The 21665-nt window shown below is 32.9% G+C and overlaps 1 protein-coding gene across 3 annotated transcripts in view; it reads right to left on the bottom strand.

Moving 5' to 3' along the window:
- PCNX1 (pecanex 1) overlaps positions 1 to 21665 on the bottom strand; it is a 159144-nt gene that overhangs the window by 80524 nt on the left and 56955 nt on the right. For 2 of the 3 annotated variants that reach the window (XM_069488445.1, XM_069488444.1), the window contains exon 6: positions 18779 to 20482. In XM_069488445.1, coding sequence (XP_069344546.1) covers positions 18779 to 20482 — 1704 coding nt within the window. Of the gene's footprint in view, positions 1 to 3505; positions 3691 to 9492; positions 9626 to 18778; positions 20483 to 21665 lie in introns of all 3 variants that reach the window. The other variant, XM_069488441.1, reaches the window with a different exon arrangement.

The raw sequence follows: 21665 nt of genomic DNA, 5'->3' as shown, positions 1-21665 counted from the left end.
GCTGACTACATTTTCAGGTTAATAAGCTCTGCAGTAAAGCATACTATCTCAAAAAACACTTCCTTTGTCAATCCTTGTGCAGCAATGAAACAAAAGAAAACTTTAGAAAAATTAATTTAAGCATCACTTTTTAAACCTGTAATATATTCATCAAATTAAGATAGTCTTAGAGAAACATTACCCATGATATTTATGTATATTACAGTTATGTCTTGAGAAATAAACTCCCTTGTCCTCATTTCTTGTCTGTATTAACAGTAACTTTTTAATTTTTCACATAAAGATAAAATATTAATAATAATTTTACACATACTTTTTCAAAACTTACCCTCACCATTGACCCCCACTAATTTCATACACAGAAAAAAACACAGGCACGTTTTCCTGCTCTATCTGATCTTCTCTACATTTCCTTTGAGATGTTGTGTTACACATTAAGAGTGTAAAATCAACTATAATGGCATGTTTCATCATTACATCATTTTATTAGTCTTAATTTATAAGAGGAAGCTAGGATTAATATAAAAACTTAAAAGTAATTGCCAAATTTCATAGAAAAATTTAGCAGATACAAAATAGAACTTTTTGTTCTACTTGTATTCAGTCTCTTGTGTGACTTAATCTGGGCACCAAGCCACAGCTTGTTTTATTTAATAGTATAGTTTAATACAGAAAATAGTATAACATCAACAGCAAATAGCAAGTCCAATAAGACTGATCGGAAGGAAATTAACCTTTAAAGTGTGGTCTTTAAAATAAAAAACAACACATTACATTGAAGGATTTAAGTAATTCTGATAGAAATTTCCTTTTCAAAGATGTTAACATCAAAACTCATCCATCATTTATGTCATTTGAACCTTTTTAAAAATAGATTTGCATGGAAATGAAAGCTATAAGAAACGAAACTATCCACGTTTTTCCTTTTAAATTATACCACTTATAATTGTTTCTAAAATTATGATTAAAAATTATGCTTGCTGAATATACGATGCAAATACTTTTTCCTCTGCTGAATAAACTACTAAGAAGATCCTTATACTGCTACCTTTAGTGAATTTTTCCATGATGTCTAACGTTACCTGGTAACCCTAAAATGCTAGTTAAAATGCAACAGAGAAATAAGAATTCTGAGAATTTAGTATAGGAAATGGATGTGGTTATCTATTATGGATACCACAAAATAAAGATGTAGAAAACACAGTCTAAGAAAACTATCTAGGCTTGGAATTAAACAATGTCTGGTTGAGAGTTTCCTTTAATCCAAACAGGCATAGAAATATGTACATATGCAAACATTATATACACTCGAACATACCTGAGTGCATATGTAAGTCTGGGTGTGTATATATGTGTGTATATATGTATATATAAGTGTTTTATATAAATGTCTTATGCATATGGATATATTTTCACATGTAAAAATTGGTTAAAATTTTTTAATAGAAGAAGCTAAATTTGGAAGGAAGCAAACCTATGTAAATATTCCATACTTTTAGGGAATACCATGGATAACTTTAACATACTTGAGTATATAGTACACACATTAATTCACACATTTTCTTACTACTGCTAATTAAAATTACATAAATAATTAAACTACACAATAATATATTCTAGCTTCTCTACCAATTCCTTTAAGTTCTGCTGCAGTTCATTTTTAGAATCTTTTTTGGCCAACTTTATGGGCTATGGAACAGATATACACTTTCCACTGACTGCTTTTGTGCTAATTATTACTAAGCATTCAACTTGGCAGCATTCAGCTACCACAGGTCAAGAACTAGCTACCAGAAAGTCGTTAACACAAGAGATAAAATCCAAATTTCAAGAGAATATCCTGAATATCCACCACCAGATGCTAAAAGTCACCTTCAGTCAGAAGCAGCTTTTATTTTCAGAATTGGCCAAGACATCATAAATAAATATTTTCAAAAATCTGCATGTGGCATTAGGAACGGGCTTTATAATTAAAGATCACTTAGCAAATTTTTTGAGCAAACTAAGAATTTTTATAGAGGAAAATTATCTACTGTTTCACTGTATGCTTGATCCGATAAAAGTCTAAAAATCTGAAATGGATCAAAATGAAGCCTTTTATTTTAGCTGATCTACACTACCATAAAGCCAATGGACATTGAGATAATGATGGTAATTTTATATTAAAAGATTCACAAATCCTTTGTCTATAGGAACGTTGGGTTAACCAAAGAAAAATATCAATATAAAGTTATTACATAAGAGAATTATATATATATGCAACTAACAAGGTATCACTTGCAACTAAAATAAGTAGCTAGAGTCTACCTATTCTCTCTCAAGCAACCTCCCTATACATTTTCTTGCCTCTCCAAACTCAAAAGCAAAAGCATTCTAAATTTAAAATTAAAATGTTTTATTGCTTTCTCATTTTATTTAGAAATCACCATACATTCTAATGTTATAAATAGCTTAGATGACCATTTTCAAGTTTCTGCAAGATTTGCTACAGATTATTTTCATCAATATGCATACATATTATTAATACTTCTCTGTAACTAAAGGCTTTTACAAAATGGAAAAACAGTCAATGAATAGATAACATATAAAGTTTTATTAAACCTAATTTGGGCACCTTATACCTCATATCTGTCTAATTAAAGCATCAACTGGATTATCACCTTTATAAGTAAAAAGCAGGTATAACATGGATAATGAAATCACAATGAGTAAGTGCTTTCAAGTGGGTATTTCTAAATAATAAGATTTTCTTCTTCATTATATTAATATTTACTTAAATCATTATTAATCAGCACTGTGAGCACAAGAAAGCTGGATTATATAGAGACACACATTCCAAAGTAGTATAAAATATTATCCTTACATAACACAGAAGGCAGATACTTGAGTAGATACGTATTACTGAGGTTTTAAATGATACCACACCTGATACTATTTAACAATGTATATGTATATTCATAGAAGTATTACCAAGAAAAAGTAATAAACTTTATAAAGTTATTACTTGAGCCATGATGTCCTCAGAGTACTGCATTTTGAATTATAGTATCTCCTACTACAGGTGATAGACGTACTGTGAAATATAGAATACTTGAAAGATTCTGCAGTAATAGATAATTAGAAAGCATTTTTCCCTTTTCTATAGCACATTCAAAGAATTCAAAGAAATTAAAGTGTAGTCAAAATCATTTTTTTAAAAAAATCAACATTTTCCCACATGGTACAAATGCCTTGTGATAACAGAATTGCCCAAATCATTTTAAGAGGACACTCAACTACCTATTAATGATGGACCTACTCAAAGAAAATGCAAAGTAAGCGTAGAGAGAAACAGAAAAGAGCAAAAGTCAAATTTTCCTTACACAAAGGGCAAATCCTGTATAAAAAGTGCTCCCATGTGTAGTTCCAAAATGAAGCTATCTCAAGAAACAAATTGCAATCATTGCTACCCACTATCTGCTGCATTTAAGTTTTGTATCACCAAGATTACAGAAGGCCTGCATACCAAGTTCATCGTGCAAACTGCTACCGCCTACAGCAGAGGCATTGTCACGTGATGCTTCTAAGTGGACACTCCCATTTCTCAGCAGCAAGGAGGCACTAGCACTGAGCACTGCAGCCTGGGAAGGGGGGCGGGACTGGGCTTTGACCTGGGCTGTGGACTGCGGGCCTTGCTGACCATCTTGAAGGCTAGGAAAAAACACGGAGTGGGGAGACATTACAGGGAAGAAAAGAGAAAATAACAGCTAGAATGAAGTCAATATAGAAAACTGATTTCAAAAAGACAGTTTATCAATGTAACCTAGGAAAGAGCCAACACTTTGTAAAATATACGGATTACACTTACAGACTTCAGTCTTTCGATCTTTATAAATCTGATTCAAATTTGATGAATGTAGTAAACATTTAATGTATATGTAAACTGGTTAATCTGTGACTTTTTTTCCTCCTGAAGCCTACTAAATTTTAGTATAAAGAAAAAGAAAGCAGCCAAAAAGAATCATGAGTACATTCAATTTATGTGCATTATAGCTGGTCCCCAATAGATAACCATATTTTTCAGTTAAATATGCATTTTTATTCATAGCCTTGTAATAATTCTAGAATTGTTCTTCGAACTATTCTGGGATCTCAAATTCAAAATAAAACAAAATTTCTATGCATGTGAAAACCAAAGAATCTTTACCAAATGCAACCAAACTTTGAATCAAAAGAAAATCACAAACTAGTACAAGAAAACCAGATTAACTGACTCAACTAAGAGAAATACAAATGGCCATGGGATGTTGATAGAAGTAGAATTAATTAACATAAAGTTTTATCTCTAAAAAGTCTACATATTTCCGAAATAAGGACACATGCTTCATGTACAAGGTGTTAGTTAAAAATTGTGTTCCCTTAACAAATTTTATTTCCTTTTCCAATCCATATTGTAGTCTCATTAACAAGGATCCCATCATTGCCGGGAGACTCAGGAGGCTGAGGTGGGAGGATCATGGGAGCCCAGGCATTCCAGACCAACCTGGGCTCCACAGCGAGACCTCGTCTCAAGGGGTGGGGGGGAAGGATCCATCATTGCAGAAAATCTTAAAAATGATTTAAATGATTTAGAAACCAAGAATTTCTCAAAGGATATTACAGTCTTTTTAAAATTTGATAAAAATTTTAAATGCTTAGTATTTTATTACAAATTTACTTACTAAAAATTTTTATAAAATTATCTAAATTTTATAAATAATTAAGAAATTATTAATTCATTTTATATTTTCATATACTTAAGATACTATAGATTTTAATGTTCTTAGTATAATATTTAGACAAATTTAAACTGATAAAACTCATGAAATCATTTTGAGTATAATGATTATGTGTCATTCTCTATATGATGTTCACTACGACTCTGCGTTCTGTCAATTTAAGTTTACTTTGAACAATCGCAGAGCCTGTAACTAAACTTATTAAACCTCTAGAACAAAAGAAGAATGCTACTGAGGATGGCCTTATTCAGTGACTTTATCATTTTTCATGAGTATCAAGTTATCTTTAATCCTTCGAATTCAATGTAATAGCTTCTCTGGTACATATAAAACAACCTCATCTGCTACAGACTAACCATGAAATAAAAGGCCAAGTAGAAAATACTTATATATTGCTTAAGCCTATGATTACGGCAATAGAATATACTCTGGAACTACACTGTCCAGTATAGTAGTCTGTGACTACTTAAATTAATTAGTATTTTAGTTCCTCAGTCATGCTAACCACACTTCAAATGCTCAAAAACCACATAACATAGCTAGTGGCTACCATAGCTACTACCTACCAAAGTGGGCAACAGCCAGTAGTTAGTATCTACCATATTAGACAGGGCAGATTATAGAATATTTTCATCATCTCAGAAAGTTCTCTTAACCAGAACTACCTGGAACATTCATTTTTCAGGCTTCTTTTAGAGCCAATGAAAAGTATACATTCCAAGCAGAGCATAACAATGGATATAACATATGAAAAAACCAAATCTGGAAAATATTGACTTTTCAATCCTTACTGGCATTATATTTTTGAGCCTTAAACTATGAAAGCACTTACTTAATAATTTCTTCAGACCAGAATCTTCATACAATAGATATAAATCAAGAGATGACATGGGGGACGAGTTTTTACTTTCCATACACGTATAGTTAATCTGTTACTCTTCCTCAGAATCTATCTAAATTTATCCACAAATCTTACCAAAATAAACAAATTTCACAAGGGAGAAAACAGTGAGGAAAAAATGTTTAAGCAGTTCAAGTATTGTGTCCCTTGTCCCTTCAGATTCAGAAGACAGTGGAATTTTATGGAATATGTACTCAACAAATTTTTCTATCAATTTTTTCACTTAAAATCCTAAGCAAAATAGCTATACAGCAGTTAGATGTATTTTAACATGGACATATTTGAGAATATACTAATCTTCAACATAGAGATGCACAATGTATATCCAAGTATACAAAAAGGTTTTAAAAATATTAGGCAATCCAGGAAAATCAATTCCAGAATAAAGAAATAAAGGAAATTAGCCAAAATCTATGTGATTATAAACATCAAGTTTTTGAACATCAAAAGCTAGTAATAAAATATTTATGTTGCTTCAATTCCTATTTTCTTTTTATTTTAAATTATTTTATTAAGGTAAAATATACATATGTAATTTACCATCTTTACCATTTTTAAGTGTACAGATCAGTGGTAATAAATACATTTATATTCTCTTTTTCCCCTTCCTGTTCTTGAATTCCTATTTTCAAATCCTTTAACAACAACAAAAAAGTCTTCATTTTTGCATAAATTGTTAGAAAACATTTTCCTGGGGGGCTATACTTCATCTTTAATAATTCGCATGAATTAATCTTTTTTTACATTTTTAATTATATGTCCTAACTACCACTTTGAGAAAAGGTAGCAACTATTTTGTAACACTGCAAAAAGAAAGGTGGAAATTTAGGTCTGTAACTATCAGCTATTACTAACATGTAATCTTACTGTTTAACATTTTTTAATTGAAATGACAGAAAAATAGTTGGCCTTCATCTTTCCTTCCACTATACCACTTAATTGGTCCTTGATATATTCTGCCTTACACTGCTAGCTATCTTTGTACGGGTCTCCCCAACCAAAATGCAAACTCTAGGAGTGTATCATTCCTATGAATCTCCAGATTCCAGAGAAAACGCACAAGAATGTCTTGAACATAGTACACACACAACAAATAGCTGGTGGATTCATTTCCGAGCACGATAAAATGATCCCTATGAATTCCTAATCATGGACTCTCAGTTATTACTATGACCTTATTTTATTAGAGATCTTTCAATCTTATGTATTTTCCTCCCATCTTATATTTTTAAAAATAAATCTAAGAATATACTAAAGCTTTTTTTCCCTTCCCCAAAATGCAGTGATGATTTCATTTCTTTCCATTCCAGTCCATTAACTAGAATTCAAAAAGATATCACATTTAGGTTGATAAATGTAAAGTTAACTCTTAATATCTGTATCAGACAACTTTAAAATATTTGTCATTTTTAGCCCTAATAACTGTGAAGAATTATCAAGGGTCTATAAAACCTACCTATAAGGCTAATTAAAAAAAAAATCTTAAAAAAATTCTGAAACAGTATATTCTTATAAGCATTATAAAATATATGCAATTTCTCTTTGTGAGGAAATTGATAATTCACTCCTAATCCTTGGGGACATATATTTTACCAAGTTGTTTTTTAAACTATTTGTTAAAGTTTAAAATAAATTATCAGATTTTACCAGTATTTATATAGTAATTGTAATGAAAGTATTGCCACATCTATATTATTTCTTTTTGACACAGAAGTTTTCTAAACTTTAAAGGACTATACCACCCTACATTTATTTAAAGATGAGATTATTATTCTGTAACTCACACTGAGAATCGCTTCTTGGTCTTTTGGCTAAGACCAAGTATAACTCACAGGGAGAAATAATACCAATATACTTTACCTGAATATTCTCACAATTATAAAAAATGATTTTAATAAATTGGTATTTCTCTCTAATTCCTCATGGCTAAATTTTATTTTACTTCACCCATGATGAGAACAGCTGATTTAAGACATATGCAACCTTTGTACTAGAAATAATCCTGGAACATCAACAAAAACTACATGCTGACTACTGGAAGACTACTTTCCAAAAATTCTAACGTGAGCACTTTAGAAACAGGTTTTACACCATATCTTTATTTAAACGGTGATATATTTAAAACCCTAGAAAAACATGGGAAAATTGTATATGATTGTCTGGAGTTAGAACACAGCTCTTTAATATTCCACCAGATAGAGAAAAAAATCTAATTTGTCTACAATTCTTTGGTGAGTGGGATCCACTGGGCTCATTTGTGGCAAAGAATGAAAGGATTTTTAAAGACTAAAAAGAGAAGGTCTGAAAAAAAAAGTTTAAGAAATAACAACATAAAATGAGTAAGAAAGCAAAGTTGTTGTCTATGGCAAGTATTATTCAAAGGGGGAAAAAAAGAGGTTAGAAATATAATAGAAAAAGTAAAATAAAATGCTGAGCTCTTTCTGCATGTTAGGATTATGCCCGAAATTCACCAGCAGAAAGAAAAGTTACCTCAGGCGGAAAAGGGCAGGAGGTTGAAAGGAAAGAGAAGAGGAAGGCTCACAAAAAGCAAAGGGGCTCAGAAAAGGTTTCCAGAACCAAATGTTTCTTTTTAAATTTGTATCTTCTTGTTTTTATATTTTAAATATTGGTTTGATTAATCCATATTACTTTTAAAGAATTATGGAGGATTAATTAGGTACATGACCTATGAAAGATAAAGTCCCTGACTGTAATGTAAAATCCAGGAAAATAAGTCTTAAATCTCAGGGGAATACAAAATAAAGTAATATTTTAAAGAAATAAGGAGTTTGTTACTCTCAAGAACAAGGTTTTAACAAGGGAAGAGGTTTTAACCTCTTCCAACCTACCATGTACTCACTAACAATTATTTCATCAAATGCTCTTCCTTTTGAATTTAACATTAAAATGTGGAAGGAAAATAATCTATATAATGTGCTCTGGGGCATAGAAGTTAATAAAAGTATATGGTATAATATATGTACTGTTTAAGCAAGCACATGTAAAGTATTTATGTCCATATTTGTATTCTTAAAGTATCAGTCTTCTGAATAGAGTTTTACATTTCTAATTCAAGGCATAGGCTCATTAGATTTGATACAATTAAGAATAAAACTGTTACTAGAATTTTAATGGAAAATTATCCCCAATGTTATGAATGGATGCTTTCCTACTTAGGATTATTGGAAAATGTAAAAATTTTTTTGTTTGATATACTATAGTGGTTGAGAATTCAACAAATATGTACATACAAATATATATATTCAATCGACCATACTTTACATAAACTAAATATTTCATTAGTTCTGTGTTATTTACTGGGTCCTGGTTATTATGAAACAAAAGACACCAAGTTTTAAGCAATATAAAATAAAATACATCATATTTTAGTGAGATAAAATAATCAAACTGGCTTATCAAGCGGGAGTCAGTTATCTGTTATTCCTCAACAAGCTCACCATTTGGTTTTGTATTTGTTCATACTAAATACTGTCTAGATGCTAGAAAAAGATGTTGCATTAATGTTATTAATTTCGAATAGGAAAAAAAGAAAAGCTGATTTAAGGCCCACTGTTTATATTTCTATAACTGCCCTAAAGTGATTTTGCAATTTAAAATTGGCTAAACCAATCTGATCATTTTTTTTAAATAGCACGACACAAGGCATGCATAATGTAACAGGCTCATGGTCACATGCAGAGAAAACCTAAAGAGGCTTAACTGTATAGGAGAGAAACAGAAAGGAAAAGGCTCTTCAAATGCTTTCTTGGGACTGATAGGTTAGAAGATCTGTTACATGCATGCTAAACTTGGTGGAATTTCAAAATATCATACCTTAGGGGTGATCCGATGAGCAAGGTAGGAGGGGTAGGGTTACTCCCTGCATTGTGCCGGCGCCGTACTGCCTGGCGCCTAAATGTGCTGCGTTCACGGCGAAATGACACGGCCTCCTCGCTGGCCTGTGCTGCTGCATCAAGACAGACTTAGGTCAAATAGGAGCCTAGGTCAGATGTAAATAGCAGCTGAGCCTGTCTTTCCCTTGACTTCCCACCCTCATGGGTAAAGAAAACTTGTCTAAATACTCCAAACTGTTTTCATATGTACACTGTCGGCTTATCACATCAAGTAATACACAGAGGTATGTGTCATTTATTTAAAGATAACTGTTTCTTTAAACATAATGTTTTTGATCTATTATCTAGCCTTACCATCTTCTCTTCAACCTCAATTTCCTATTTTTAAGATCTCTGTTGCTTTAATTTTTTTCCTGAAAGTCTCATTTATTTTTGTGTCATATACCTCCATTCCCCCTTTAATTAAGTCAGGCTTAAAAGTACAGTATTTGTTAGTTTCTATTAATAGGAATGGGGCACTTGTTTCTTACTCTCATGATGACAGTAAAAGCAGCAAAGAGAGCACTTCATTGCTGATGCCAAGGAGTAAGGCAGTAAATTTATCTCGCAATACTCCGGGCCATAACTTTGACAGCATTAAAGGAAACCTCTGACTGCAAGGTTGCATAACTAGTTTGTTAAATGTTCAACATAGCATGAATGTATCTTAACTGTAGGGTTCTTCACTACCATCAAACTTTATTCAACTTGATGCCCTGGTCCTCTTAATGTCAGGAAGCAAATGATCAGCAAAATGGCAAATGGCAAGTATATAAACTCACAGTTTAATCTAGGAGCAATAAAGTACAAACTAAAACCAAGCACACAACGAGAAAATCACAACATTGGCTTAGTAGAACTACATAGATTTTTTAAAACCACACATACTGGTTGATTGGGGTTTCTAAAACAAAACATAAAAGATTTTCATCCTTGGAATATAAAACAATTGTTTCCTAGTGTGACCTAAGTATTTTGGGAATCATTTTGATTTTGAGAAAGGGTATTTTGTCAGCAAATATGAATAAAGACAAAACAAATTAGTACAGAAATGTTCTTTCCAAACATGAAAGTTCCTTTATATGTGAAAAGGCTGTTATTTATGGGGTAAAAGCTCTTGCATACAAAAATTATATAAGGCTTATGACAGCAAATGACACTGACTGAATCTGGTCATCTAGAACTGTCCAATATGGTAGCCATTTAGCCATACGTGGCTATTTAAACTTAAAATTAAATAAAATATAAAATTCTGTTCCTTGAATTCATGAACCCATACTTGAAATGCTCACTATCTACATGTAGCGGGTGGCTGCCATTATTGGACACTGCAGATATAGAACATTTCCATCATCACAGGAAGCTGTATTGGACAGTGCTGATCTAAAAAGTCAAGGCTGCCTTTTTGTTACCACATCTGCAAGGCACACTTTGCCAATTCCTGACAACTACGACCTTAATAAAATGAAAATACAACCATCATTGTTACAGAGAAGAAAACACTTATCGGGCAAGGCAGTCATTGGCTGAAGTATGAAACAAAACAGAGAAGAAAACAAGCCAGTGGAGGAAAGAAATGAAAAATTAGATGAGTAACTGGTATACCTGTTAACAGTTCTCAGACATCAGCAAGGTTAAATCAGGTTATGGATTTTAAGTCACTATTTAAAAACTCAATTCAATACTTATTTTGTGAAATACTATATTAAAGATTTCCATTCTGTAGTTCTTATAAACTATTATTATTTTAAACCATTATTTAATCACAAACTATCGTGCTGAATGTACAAGACAATCCAACTTCATTAAAAAAACTTTCATTCTCTCTAGTTGTGGATTTTGTTTCAACCAAAATAGCAGAGTAAAATTTATCCAGACATAATTTATGGAAGATAATTTAGTCCATAAAATGCACTAAAATTATTTGGAAGGATGTAGAAAAGAGCAGTATATGATCACTGAATACTGAGAATAGGAAGAAGAGAAATAGAAGATAACTTTCTTTACTATCTTCCTCCTACTTGAGAAATGTGCCCATTTTTAGTCAAAATGTTGTTTGGCCTCTTCAGAAAACAATTTTTTGGCTAATAATATACCAATTATACTTTGTTATCCGAAAAATAGCTACATATTACATTACTTACTTTCTTAATAGTCTTAGAAACATACCAAGATGAAAGTTTAGGCATCCATTGAACAATGTATTAAAGTGGAGTTACGATTAGTGCTTATGTTATCCTTTGTAATAGGGTATAAATACCTACTGTTAAAAGAGTTTTCAAAATGTTTACATGGCAATTGATTTAACAGTAGCTAGGATCACACATTCAATTGAAAATGCTATGCTATAATTTATGGCCACAGTAGATAAGATTAAGTCATGCCCCGCTGGGAATGTGCTACTTATACAGAACATCTCTATTTGGAACAGGGTCCAGTGGGGGTCCAATTCTACTACAGCTAACGGGGCGGGGGGGGGGGGGGACGAGTGTCTTTAAAGCTTAAAATAATTTGCCATAAGCATACCACACAAGTTATAGCCATATTTGATGAAAATTCACTTCCACAATCCCAATGTAATAAACTCTTTTTGAACCATTTAACTTTATAGGAGAAAGAAAAAAATATTTTAACTAGGGAACCAGTGAGGAGGGAGAAAATACTTTTAAAATTGGTTGCTTAAAATTCAGTATCTTCTGGGAAAGAAGAATGAAATTAACTACTTCAATAGCAAAAGTATGAAATGCAAACAGTGAAAAATTAGTGCTCTAGGTACAATTAAATTTTATGCATACATAGGTAAAGAGAAAAAAATTGCAAACATTCAAGTAATTCAAAAACCATGAATGACAAGACAGTCATTGAATACTTTTGAGAATACAGAGAGATTTGTATGTTTTTAATGTATTTCTTGTATTGTTTTCAAAATTTCAACAACTTATCATTTGTGTTAAAAAACAAAAAGACTTCAAAAGACCGAATTTACAATCATAATAAGTTTAAGAGGGACTTTCAGATAATATAACTTTTTACTTTTGGTATAGTGATGCAACCATTCACCTAAGTTTAAGCACTTACTGTGTGCCTAAGTGCAATTCATGGACAATGCACAAACATCCTCAAACATTTTAGACAGCTGTGGTCCGGTCTATTCCTGAAGACCATAAAGACAGTAACATCAAAAATACACACGTCCCACCTCAGGAACTACTTCCTGAGTTAAGGAAAAGTCTAAGCATTCTATACTGAATTATTTTAGTGCAACTACTTATTTTTATATAGGGGCATCAAAACAACAGACTGTCAGTTTTACTCTGTGAATGAAAACAGAAAGTATTAAGGGTACTAATATACTTCCAGAATGGCTGAAATGCATAAAAGAGCAAAATTTGGTGAGGTACTACGAGGTGAGGGTTGTCCAAATTCTTTTTCAAAAAGTAGAAAATTGTGAATATAAATACAACAGATAAAGATGCCACTTCAAAATCATTGTCAATCATATAGCTCATTGATAAGTGAAAGGATTCATCTATAGTAAGTTACTTTCTAGTGGTTAGGTACTGCTTTGGCCTCTTACAACAGACCAACTGCAATTAAATAAACTGTTAAAAATTTAGACAGAGGAAACTACTCAAGAAAACTGTTCTTTTTGGTGAAAAATGTTTATTGTGGGGGGGAAGGAGTAAATCTGGGAAAACCATGAAAATAAAAATGTGTTTCATACCTCAAAAAGATCAGGAAAAAATGCTACTAGGAAATTAAAGTTTTAAGAAAAGCAACAAAAGTATGAACTGAATAAGTATATATACATCTCATAAATATAAAAGACATCTGTAAACATTCTAAAATACACAAACATTCTTCAAGGTAAAAACTATTTTTTACCTAATTTTTACTTAAAATTACAATGTAAAAAATGAACATTCCAATAATTTTGCAAAAAAAATTCTATAAGAAATATTTTAGTGTAGGCATGAAATCTACTTTAAAACAGCTTTTCTCTTTCTTAGTTTCTGTGTCAGCCAAGAATAATGCTAACATTAACATGCAAAGATTTTTGATCTCATGAAAAAACAAATGCTTGTGTCAGTTACTGAGAGGCTAAAAGAACAACAACCACCTACTGTACAACTTCTAAGCATCAATTCTGAATTAAAATAATTTCCATCTGTGAAAACATTTTAAAGGATTACTCTACTTCTTAATAAGTAAGCCAACAAATAATGGCAAACAACAACAAAATTATTAGTTGTATTTTGAGTTAAAGAGAATTTGCATATCTTTACTGATACTTTCCACAAACACAGCAGCCAAACAAATATGAGAAGTTTTCAAGATATTAGATGATATTCTGGAGTCAAAATTCACACAAAATAATTCCTGAAAGATATAGTTTAAGGATTACTTACTTTTATAGGTGGTTACTAATCTTTTTTAATCCTTTGTGAACAGGATGAAAAATATCAACCCTCTCCCAGAAAACTGCATTCTGATACAATTTTGTATATATTTTCAGGAGATTCACCTAATAAGGGGTCATTAGTGAAGAATATATATATTTAAAGTGACATATTTAAAAAGGGAAATGTCCTTAAAAATAACTAAAAGGCATCGGTATCTTAGTTTACATAATGAATCTACAATTTATAAAGCATTTTCACACTTCTAAGCTCATTGGGTTTAAGCCCATTAGAGTCTGATAGTTAACTGTGAGACAGGCCTAGACAGTTTTTATTCCTGTTTTACAATTGAAGAAACTAAGACACAGATTTAATGCCAGAATATTCAGTCAGTAATTAGAGGTGGTATGAAATGTAACCGTTTGATTGCTTAGCCAGAACTTCACGGCTGCTAGAAAGAAAAATTCTATAATGTTTTCTTCACCTGACAAAATCAGGCGCAGGCTGTTTTGAGGAATTCTATATATAATATAAAATATAATATATATAATTCTACGTATAAACAGCAAATATGCTTCACCAATAAAATACTTCTTTTCTCTTTTTTTCCTTGATAATTTTGTAAGGGAAGATAATTTTTCCAAGCATATTTTACTGTGTTTAATGAGCATTCTTTTATGCAGTTGTATATGTCTAAGCTTTCTTCATAGTACAGCCAAAACATAATCCACATATACAACAATTATTACAGCATTAACACCATAATACAGTAGTAAATTATGATACTATCATGTCCTTGAACACTATTAAATGAAAAAAGATAGTTTGCCCCTACATATAATAACTGCATACTGTTACATTTCTTGCTTTGGTTTGTAGAGTTATTACATCTCTTTAGGGTAGCTGTGTATTTCCTCTGCTGTCATTATGTCAGCCTCTACAAGTACCCATCCCTTCTACTAATTTGCTGCTTCTAACTTGCCATGTAGACTGGGAAATCAGAAAATTAAGTTTATTAGACTTGAGAGTCTCTCTAAAGTAAAGTACAAAAGCTTTAATTCACATTTTCTTGTCCACTGGTCTTTTTCTTTGCTTTCTAATGTTCAATGATATTTAGGTATACAATAGACCTTCAATTTGTATGTACAGCACAAACCCTCATAAATTGTTTGTTGAAAAGATCTGACTTTTCTTTAAAGATTATCTTTAGTTCCTAACAATATTACAATAGGATCCTATTTCATGGTTAGAGAACAGTGACCCAAACATTGTATTTCAAATAATTTTCTCAAAGAAATAAGGGTTAAGAAATTCAGAAAAAAGTACAAAGAATAATAAGTAAACACAAATCTCTCCATTCTGGCTACTCTTTGTAATTTGATAACCGATATAGAAAATATGCCATAATAATGGTATTGAATTGGGCAGAAAATAAGTTTAAGTGGACAAAAAGAAAAGGCCTTTATTAAAAGTAATACAGGCTACAAAACAGGACATTCTTCTATCATATATAACTTGCATATACTTTTTTATTCTTAAATATTACTCATAAATTACTAAAGATATGCCTTATAATTATTTAAAAAAAAAAAAGTAGGTACAAAATAAGAAGTCAATAGAAAAATACCTTAGTTTGAACTTTAAACATTTTCCTAAGTAAACATGGACCATTATTGATGAAATCCTAGTTTACCAAAGTACTTGATTAATGGTGTTAGGTCCTATGAAAACAATCATTTGCTATGTGACTCAATATCAAAACTAAGTTATGTGACATATTACTGCCAATATAAGTTTAAAATCCATGTTACTAGATCAGATGTTAATAAAAAATGTTTTTCTGTTGGTATTATGTAAGAAATTAGGAATTCAGATGTTATTCTTATTTTCACGATTGTCCAGTTTCACAATGATACAATTAGACTCTAATTTATTTCTATATTTAATCATTTTCTTCTACTTGAATTTTATACCATTGAATTAATAAGGTTAAACAAGGACAGGCCACATTTGCATAGCAAAACAAACTGGTCTGTTTGATAATAGTAATAGCAGCATTATTAAGTATTTACTATGTGCCAGACACTGTTGTAAGCATTTTATATGTATTAACTCCTTTAATCCTCACAACAACCCTATGAGATAGACACCATTATCATCTCATTTTAAGACAAGGAAGTTGAGGCTTCAAGAAGGGAAGGAGTTTTCCTAGAGTCACACATACAGTGGAGCCCTCTAATAAAAGTATATGATTCCATGTCACTAAACTAGATTAGCTCCTATTTTAGAGTCTTATTTTAGTACTTTAAAGTACATTTTCTAAATTCCATCCCTCCATGCTACCTACACCACCCACTTAAAAAACAAAACAAAAAGAAATCACTGGGAACTCATCAATACCTTCGAATTCATTAGGATAAAATCTATCTATGGTTTATGTATAGGCATATGAATGGTCAATCAGTAATGCGTTTTGCTAACACATTTCAGGAGTACATTATGTAAGGAAGAATACTAATATAGGCCAAAAACATCTATCTCTCCTAAATTGTCAGATAGGACTGTAACAAGCAATGCTAATAAAACAAATATCTTTAACAAGTATTTGAGATTCTACGTAAGTTTTAAAAATGAAAACCAAAAACAAATCCCCTCCCACTGCCTCCAACCTTCCAAAAAGCCCAAATAACCCCCCAACAAAGCCCCTATATTTAGTTGTAATAAAATCCAACTAAGTATAAATCCCCAACACATTTAAGTAGTTACACCTTCCTTAAACAAAAAGGTACTTTCCAACAGCCCACAAAACTATCATAATACATTTCTTCCACTAAAGTAGATGGAAATTTTTAGTTCATTATTTGTTTCTTATTAACATTTAATGGGGTTATAAAGAATACAAACAAAAAAAAAAAATAAAAGCTGGAACCTCGAAAAATAAGGGCTTATATTAGTCAAAGAATTGTACTGAGGAGCAAATAACAACTTGCATATGACTATTTCTGAAAACAGGGTACCCCACATTCCCTGTGAAAAGGGAATGACATTTTAAATACACGGACATTAGCATTTACTATAGCTCTTGTACATTTTTTTCAGTATTTACATTTCAACAACATTTAGAACAGCAATAATTTTCTATCATAACATGTTCACTCTTAAAATTCATTTTGAAAACAACTTTAAAAATTAAGCTATATTTTAAAACCCAATGGTTTCTTGCATATTGTGAACATATCTGATACGATTTGTGAAATCACTAAAAGTATTTCTGATTTTTTATACAAAACAGAATGGTATCCAGGTCAAAGACTCTAGGGAATTTAATTACTGTATTGTCACCAAATGATTACAGCCACTTCAGATGTAATTAGTTCTCAATATTTAGGTTTCATAGGCTACTTTTTTCCTTAGGCACTAAAGATCATTTCTTTACATTCCCATTAGAACTTAATCTTTGTTAGAAACTTTACCAAAAACAAAACCAAAGAGAGTGTTTACCACAATGTGAGCTTTTAAAATACTCTGGATGAAATTAAAATTCTTTTGAGAGAAAAAGCATATTCATATGTTTCAGAATGTTTGTACAAACAGAAAATCCAGCTTATAACCAGAATGTTCTGGAGACTGGAAGAAAAAAAAAAAAAACACAGAAAATCCAGCTTAACTTTTAATAAGTGACTGAACATTACTATGCCAGACAGACTATAAACTTCAAAACTAAAGATACAAGCAAGCGTAAATAAAGGGAATGGGGGTAGAAGCTAAAAAAGCTAAGGTGATAACAGAGGACCTCATTCTTCTGATTCTATTCAAAAAGGAAATTCTACAATAACCAGAACCAAATTATTTTGGACAGAAGTAAACAGCAAGAAACAACTCCAAAATAAACAAAAAGGCCAACACACACTGATAGAATATAAAATCACCCGTCCAATTTTGCACAATTCCCCATAAACTTCAAATAAATAAGCTATTACTTTAACCAAAACACCAGCACGTTATCAGACAGGACACCATGTATCAATGAATAGATACAAAATGCCAATATAAATGACAAACCTCGATTTAGTAAACTATAAGAATAAAGTGTGAAATTATAGAAAAAAATAAAATTTTCTTAATGTCTGAAACTTGAATAAGCAAGATATAAAACCAAAGAAACAGACAAAAAAGAGCCATAATTTTCAAAGTACATAATCAGAGCTAAAGTAGTATTTGGAAAAAGTCTTATATAACAGCTTGAGTGATCTAATTCTGAAAGTTCAGTAGCACACAGTGCATAGGAGATGACTAAAAATGGTTTGACACCCTAATATAATTATAAATTTTGTTGTTCAATTCTTATACAAAGTAACAGGGATAATTTTTGTTATTCCTGGCAAAACATTCACAGATGGTAACTGGCTTAGAAAAATGAATGCCATCAAGAACAAACTGATATATTCAAATATTACAACGGAAAAAATATTTTCTTCAGGCATAGTGGCTTGCACCTATAGTCCCAGCTACTCAGGAGGCCGAGGCAGGAGGATCGCTTGAGCCCAGGAGGAGTCTGAGGTTGCTGTGAGCTAGGCTGATACCACAGCACTTTAACCGAGGTAACAGAGTGAGACTCTGTCTCAAAAAAAAATTTTTTTTCTTGGTGTTCATACCAAAACCTTTACTAGGATAACCACTTTCTTCTTCTCCACTGAAAAAAGTTTACTTTAATAACATAGAAGGCAGAATATTAACAGAAGGCATATTTTAACAAGTACTACTCTAATAAACAGTGCCAAAAATTGCAGTGACTCTTGCGGAAATCGCTTTTTGTAGTTTACTTACCTCCACTGCCTGCATCTTGCTCCTCCCCTTCAGGAAATGCAACCTGGCTTGGCAAGCTATTCCTAGATCGAGTGACTGTCTCTAACTGGGAAGCCCGTCCCAATAAAGATAGCTCATCTAGCACCTCTCCCTCTTTGGCCTCAAGATCTGATTTGGAAGTGGTTAAGGGTTTTATACTTTCAGGTGCCATTAGCCTGTTTGAGTCATTCAAACATGCTACCGTGCCACTGTCCAAGCTCAACACTCGGGCACGAGTCTTGGCACTATTTGTGCTGGAAGTCCGACGTGTTGCTCGCTTTTTGCCAGTTCCTTCAGGACCCAAATGAGCTTTGTGTGTGTGTTCAGAGTCAGTTCCCCTTTCCTTATGAGGATGTTTGGTCTTGAGAGCACTGTACCTGCCCTCAGGAGACTGACAGGAATGAGAAGTGCTAGACGAGCTGTCGCTGCTGAACTGGTGAGCAGACTGAACACTCGATGCTCTACTCAAGTCACTTTGATCACTGGAGTCCTCATCGTGACAAAATATAGCACTATGTGGTTTGGTACCAGAAACACCTCGAAAGGAAACATAGTCCCTATGCCGACTAGAATCAAAACTGCTGGCCCGTTTTTTCCCCGTCCGTCTCCTGCCTGGCTTGTGGGCAGAGGCTGTCCGGTGGATTACACTAGAGGATTTGGGTCGGACATCCCCTTCCTTTTGCTTTCCACCAACATCTTTACACACTTTTGAATCCACTGAAACAGCTGACTTATCACTCTGCTCCTCTTTGTTTTCCACCGAGTTTGCATGTGGTCTGTCCCCCTGGGAAGTAACCTCGTTTGCATGGGGATTTGTATTGGCTTCTTCAGAGGCAGAGGTGCTGAGCTTCCTCTGGCTGTGCATCTCTTCGGAGGTGTTGGAGTCCTTGGCCTCGGGAGCCCCACTGTTTGTACTCTCTTCCACGGCAGTCTTTTCACTGCTAGTCCTTTTGTCACTGGGACAGCTACTCTTCTCTTCTGGGTCAGCACAGCACTCTTTTTTCCTGCCACTCTTCGTTCCTACTTTAGGAGACTCCTCATGCTCTGACAAGACGCTCTCTATGTGAGTCGAGCTGGTCTGCTCACTTTTATAGCTGCTGACAGTACTGTTGGTGTCCCTGTCTGTCCCACTGCAGTAGCTCTCTGTTGACCCACTACTCCGTGTACTCAGGCTCCTCAAGCTGTCCACGCTTTTGTCTGCTTTCAGAGGTTTGCTCTTCCCACTTTTTGTGGGTGGCTGAGAATTACTATTTCTCAAGTCGCCAGCAAGCTGAAATTCCCCAGATAAACCAGAATTTTCCACCAAGGATTCTTTGGATCCAGAATGAGGTTTGGAAGATTCTAACTCACTAACTGGATCTAACCCACGTCTTTGCTGATAAAGAGGGAAGTCATTCAGTGAAGTGTCAGGAAAAGCCACAGCAGAGCTAGAAGTCCGTGGTACACCTCGTGGCCGGTGATCTTTCCTATACGAGTGTGAATGTAAAGGTACAAGAGAAGCTACTTCTGTGTCACAGGCGTTGGACAGAGACTGATCAACGTGGTGGTGGTGGCTATGACTTGGCTGGCTCACTTTGTCACTGAAGTCCCTTGGTAAGTCCTGTCCACAAGAGGATAAGGAAGGCTGAATGGAGATGAAGGAGTCATTGGAGACCAGACGAAAGAGCTTCCGATCAGTTGCCAAATCTGTTTCAAACACATATTTGGAAATGTTAACACAAATGCATGCTCTGTTTTTCTACTGTTTACAATGGAAAGAATTCACTGCATACAGTAAATCAAGTATAAACAATTTCTCAAGCAGCTCACTGAGTAAGAGTTGGCCAGCCATTCCAAAGAGCTGGTTTCTATTTCACAGCTGCACAAAGAAAGCATTCTACTGATGGAATGAACTGAACTTCCAAATCTTTGAGTTCTTCAACTGGCCTCAGAAAAAGTTCTATACACTACCAACATTAAAATAAGAGGCAACAAAGGATTACATTTAAAATGGATCTGGATTTCTATGCAAGCTCTGTTTCTAACCTCAGGTTACCCTCTGAGCCTCTGTTTCCTCATCTGTAAAACGTGGTATCACCTCACTGAGTCAGAGGGAAGGCATAACTGAGTTAATAACATATACTGCTTGGTACAATGCTGCCATAGTTAATGACAGGTATCATTGTTTCACCTCACTAACACAATACTAAAATCCTTTCAAAAAACTAATATGACTTATTTTATAAATCAACAAAAACCTATGGTAATCAGAACCAGAAAATAAATAAATAAAAAGGTTGACCAATGCCCAAACAAGAGATGATATAATGATGTAAGGCATCTTGCTATTCGTAACGGTTAAAACAACAACAAAAATTATAGGGCAAAATAGTATATTCTTTTCTTTTTCATTATTAATAAGCAATTACAAAATACCTCATAAAAATACATTATCCTCCTATATCTTTTAATCGTTCAGGGCAGTGATTAGTGACTTATCATATATACTATGCATATATAAATATGATATAGATATAAATAAATCTATCTACCTACCTACCTACATTGGAATTTATCTTGGAATATAGCTTGACAATCGAGCTGCACAATAGCTGATTTTTTTACACACATTTTGACAGACAAGGGTGGTTGAACCTGCTATTAGTTCAATAAAAAGAAAAATTATTGTCTTATTTGTCATAGCTGCACAAAGTACAATAATAGATTCTATAGTAAGTCAGACTCTTCCCAGTAGAATCCCAATGTTGTAAGCAGACATTTCCCCCAAGATTAAAATAAAATCAGTTACTAGAAATGTTTATATACTTTAAAAAAAATCTAAACCTAGATTAGACCTAAATAATTAAAAACTCAGAGACAGCCTCTACAT

This window comes from Eulemur rufifrons, chromosome 2 (assembly GCF_041146395.1).
Source record: "Eulemur rufifrons isolate Redbay chromosome 2, OSU_ERuf_1, whole genome shotgun sequence".
NCBI lineage: Eukaryota > Metazoa > Chordata > Mammalia > Primates > Lemuridae > Eulemur > Eulemur rufifrons.
This window is presented reverse-complemented; position numbering and strand designations above follow the sequence as displayed.